Raw genomic sequence first — 4,648 nt, 5'->3', positions numbered from 1 at the left:
CGCTTCGAAGCGTTCTTTGATTAGTCAATTCGTAAAATTCTTTGTTCTGATTGGTCGCTCAAACGCTTCGAAGCGTTTGTAGCGTCAGGTGGACCGCAGCCTTTAAAGGCCCGTCTACAATACACGGAGTAAGAAGTAAGAGTAAGAAATTGACCAATCACAGTCGATTATTCTTCTCTTCGACTGTGATTGGTCAATTTCTTACTCTTACTTCTTACTCCGTGTATTGTAGACGGGCCTTGAGTTGGATATGCCTGGAGGACCGGGAGTAAGCATTACTGTATTCTTGTTAGTTCATGATAAAGTTTAGTGAGGTTATCTAATCTAGCACGGTAGAGAACGTCGAGAAGGTACACAATAATATACAAACTGTTAAAATCATTGGCTGGTATAATGTAAATATAATGAAAATAAAACAATACGAAGAACAAAACTTTAATATTTCTAAAAAAGATAATTTAATTTATTGCAAAAATGTCCTAATTATAGATATTTTAAGTAGACATTAATGCTTGGTAATATTCTAATGGTAATTAATTTGGTATAATGTATAATTTATAATGTTTAATGTACAAATTTAATCTTTATCTTACAATTATGAAACTATTAAAACGAATGATAATTATCAGAGAGAGAAATCTAATTGTTGATTTGATTCTTCCCTTCTTCCTTCAGGATTACCTAACCTAGCCAAGTTTTCTTCATAACAAGGACCTCTCGATTTTGGATTAAAATGACAGCTATAAAAGTGCATGGTGGTATCGATATTTTAAGACTACCGGTAAATGAGGAGGAACATATTTGCCCTCCATGGCGTATCAAGTACACCCAATCTCATATACTCCATTCTAAATGTTCCAAAAGCGAGAATGGCTGCGGTACCGACGACACAAATGCCTGTCAATTTTGCGTGTATGTTGCTCGTTAATCATTATCTTAAAAATATTATAATATCAGAATTCTTAGAAATGCATTTCTTATCCTTACAGATATAATAATGCATTAGAATTGCCACATATGCCAGATATGGTGTTTCCTAATAATGTGTTATCTCTGAAGCATGAAGATGGAGCATTGCTGCAATTTAATGCTTTAGATGCTTTAAAATATGTTTCTAATGGAAAAATTAATGTGCAGCTTGCTTGTGCAGAAGCATGGAAAGAATCGAGGTATATATAATATAATTCTAAACTTAACGACCCGTATTCAGAATGTGCTTTTATCGATAAAAGCGTGCTTTTATTTCTGAAATTTTATAATTGTGTAACGTTAAGTATAATATGTTAGCACGCTAACATCATTGTATGTGTGTTTTGAATACAGGCCAATAAGTTTATGCAACAACTGTTGTTATAAATAATTTTAATTCATGTATATATCAACAGAGCAGAAAGTAGTGAATATTTAGAAGAAAAGATTAAACCTTTTGATTGGACATTTACTACTAATTATACTGGTACAATATCTGGTTTCAAAATCGAAGAAACAAATGAGAGAATTGATATAGATAAATTAAGACAGAGGGATAAGATTATGTTTTATCATGATTTAACATTGTTTGAAGATGAACTTCATGATAATGGCATTGCTGTTAATTCAGTCAAAATTGTAAGTTATCTCACATACTTCTAATAACATGCAGCAAAGTTAATCCTCTTAATTTTTTTGTGTAGAGAGTCATGCCTACCAGTTTTTTTATACTATTACGGTATTTTCTTAGAATCGATAATGTAATGCTAAGAATAAATGATACACGTATTTACCACGAATTTGGGAAAACTTATTTATTGCGTGAGTTTACATCACGAGAAGCTAAAGTTCAAGATATCCGTGTAAGTAATGCAACATAATGATATTATATTTTGTATCGAATTTTAAATGAAGATTAAGAGCATTTATTTGTTTAGTATGTTAAAGGTATATAAAAATGTAAGATGTAATTGATAATGTAATTCGCCCTTGTTCTTGAAGTTTTTGTGTAAGATGTAATATGTCGTTATTCTATTTAATTAACTTAGAATTGATAATAATTAAAGAAGACTTTCCAGCAAGGACACAATGTAACACGGTGGATCATTATAGCCTTGTTGTTTGTCAATGGTAAACAAGAATGAAATAATTCACTGTGTTACATTATGAATAGAGATGAGTGAACTATTTGAATACGAATCAAATTAAATAAGATTCGATTCAAATATGAATCACTGATCCGGACATAAACTATTCGAAAATTTCGAATGTAAAATACATATTAGGTGTTAAACTTAATTCCTGCTGTTTTTCGTCTCCAAAATTGATTTGTTTCGAAGGGAAATACCTTAATCAAAGTATTATTAATAAAGCATTATTAATTAGTAATAAAGGAGAAAATGGAGGAAATTACTTTGATTAAGGTATTCATTCATCTTCCCTTCGAAACAAATCAATTTTGGAGACGAAAAACGGCAGGAATTAAGTTTAACACCTAATATATTAATAATGCATATATACATTAGGTGTTGACCAATGAGATTATAAATATTCTAGTGAATTTGCTTACTTTTGTAATATTCACCTCATTTCAAGATACAAAATCAACTCCTAGATTCAATTCGGATTCGAAAAAAAAAATTATATTTAATTCAGAGTTAAAAAACCTTGATTCGCACATCTCTAATTGTCTATGTCCTTGCTGAAAAATGTCTATGGTCTGCAATTTTGACAAATGAATGGATGATGGGAACTAAAATGTATTATTCCCTCGTAAGGTTTCCCCGGCACTTTTCTTGGAACCAAGTACGATAGCACCTCATTTGCCATTAATTAGAAGTCGATATGACAAGCTTATGGTACCTGAAAAAGAAGAAGTTAAATTAAACGAAGATACAGCTGCACAAAATATGATTATGACTGAAACAAAATTAGTACATTCTGATGAACATACAGCAGACAGTTCTATTACTTAAATTTTGTGTTAAGATTTTAATGTTATACGACGTTATTTTTTCGATTGATGTAAAAAAATAATTGGAAATTGTATACATAGATTTTTGCTTCATTATTTGAATAAATATGATATTGAAAAGTGAAAACAATAAAATAATACTGTTTCTCAAATCAATATTAAGAATTCACAATTGATTTTAATCATGCTTGTCACTTTAGTATTATGTGTTTTTTTTCATTTGTTTTATAGTAAAAATTTCCCAAGTAAAACTGTTAACTTGTTTAACAATATTTTTTCATGAATGGAACTATACATATATACCAGTAATGAGAAGAACGATCTCTGACACAATCTTAGAATAACCTTAAGGACTAAAAATTACGTTTAAATAAAAATAAAATAGGGACAGCAAAACAGCGTTATGAAATTAAAAATATAGTTTATACTTCTATTTTAAAATAAATTTTAAAAAATATAATAGTACAGAAAAATTATTTTAAAATACAATATCAATATTTAAACAAAACATTGCAACTATTTTTATTATCTAATTTCATAAGATGCATTAAAATATAATTATGTTTTACTTCTTTGTTTCTTTTCTATTTAAGTATACGTCGTATTAAAATCTCAATTTTAGCCTGAAAGTAAGTGAACGATTTTTTTACTATCCTAAAATTTTTTGTCGAAAAGATAATGTCTCTTAACTAAAGTTGAATAAAAAAAAAACTAAAGTCGGATAGATCTCCCCATTGTTCCTTTCTATGGCTTGACCTTGAAAAGGTCAAATCTATTGCACATATCTGGCACACCAGAAAATCCTTTACGTTTCAGCTTGCTAATTCGAATTAGCGGGAAGTCTCTCATCGATACGATATTTTTTCATGTAAAAACATTTACACATTCATACGGTAAATCATTCAACCAATCAATAAGCTCTGGATTAAAAGGATATCTGTCTGGAGAATAAATATTGAAGAGACCACGGCTGGGCCTCGGGTAAGACTTTGATTAGATTTCAGGCGAAGGGCTTTGGCCCGACGTATTCCGCCATAAACACCATCGTGACCTCCTCAGTCCTCTTCTCCATCGACCAAGTAGAAAATAAATATCAAAGAGAATAGGAGCGAAGGAAGGAGAGATCGAGAGGGAGTTGACCGATCGTGGCTTTCGGGGTGGGCTGTCTTCCACCGTACGGTGGTGTTTATTCGCGGGCGCAAAAAACTTGGTTGAATTCCATCGCACGGGTCGACGGCGAGGGGAGCGAGAGGAGAGGAAGACGAGAGGAGGAAGGAGAGAAGGCGAGGCGAGCGGCAGCGCGAGGAAGAGGAGGCTGGAGGGAGGAGAAAGAGGAAGAAACGCAACAAGAGCAAGAAGCAAGGAGGTCGTCGACGACAGCAATCTCTCGTGAGTAGGCTTATCCCATTGCCTCCGTCCCACCTTATAGCGCTCTCACACGCTACCAGCGGGTGCGTAGGTGTTTCCGGCCGGCTGAAGAAGCACGGCCGTCTGCGCCCGTCGATCCAGAAGAGGACGGTCGAAGCGGGATAGAGAGACGAGAAGAAAGAGAAGTGGAGGACGAAGAGGAAAAGAGATGGAATGAAGTAATAGCGAGAGAATGGAAGAGCATAGAAGAGGAGAGTCTCCGAGAGAGCAAAGAAAAGAGAGAGAAGGATAACGAGAGGAGGGGAGGCAGAGAGAGAGAGAGAGAGAGAGAGAGAG

At 33.4% G+C, this 4,648-nt stretch overlaps 1 protein-coding gene across 2 annotated transcripts; it reads left to right on the top strand.

The window, feature by feature from the left end:
* Window positions 1–274: 274 nt before the first annotated feature.
* On the top strand, window positions 275–2,970 carry LOC108762876 (TIP41-like protein). 2 transcript variants are annotated; one of them, XM_018510086.1, is made up of 6 exons: window positions 275–350; window positions 676–912; window positions 990–1,169; window positions 1,386–1,608; window positions 1,674–1,832; window positions 2,748–2,970. In XM_018510086.1, the coding sequence occupies exons 2-6, from the start codon at window positions 734–736 to the stop codon at window positions 2,943–2,945; spliced, it is 939 nt and encodes a 312-aa protein (XP_018365588.1). In that variant the 5' UTR covers window positions 275–350; window positions 676–733; the 3' UTR covers window positions 2,946–2,970. The 2 variants fall into 2 exon arrangements, with proteins under 2 accessions (XP_018365588.1, XP_018365589.1); XM_018510087.1 differs by lacking the exon at window positions 275–350 and adding an exon at window positions 457–529.
* Window positions 2,971–4,648: the final 1,678 nt, after the last annotated feature.

This window comes from Trachymyrmex cornetzi, unplaced genomic scaffold (genome assembly GCF_001594075.2).
Source record: "Trachymyrmex cornetzi isolate Tcor2-1 unplaced genomic scaffold, Tcor1.1 scaffold325, whole genome shotgun sequence".
NCBI lineage: Eukaryota > Metazoa > Arthropoda > Insecta > Hymenoptera > Formicidae > Trachymyrmex > Trachymyrmex cornetzi.
The sequence above is the reverse complement of the archived record's forward strand: the minus strand, read 5'-3'. Positions and strand labels throughout refer to the sequence as shown.

Bases quoted from the DNA above. Each gene is read 5' to 3' on its own strand.
- LOC108762876 (XM_018510086.1), top strand. From the start codon at position 734: ATGACAGCTATAAAAGTGCATGGTGGTATCGATATTTTAAGACTACCG. The intron at 913-989 runs GTATGTTGCTCG...TTATCCTTACAG, and splicing joins AATGCCTGTCAATTTTGCGT to ATATAATAATGCATTAGAAT. The intron at 1,833-2,747 runs GTAAGTAATGCA...TTCCCTCGTAAG, and splicing joins CTAAAGTTCAAGATATCCGT to GTTTCCCCGGCACTTTTCTT.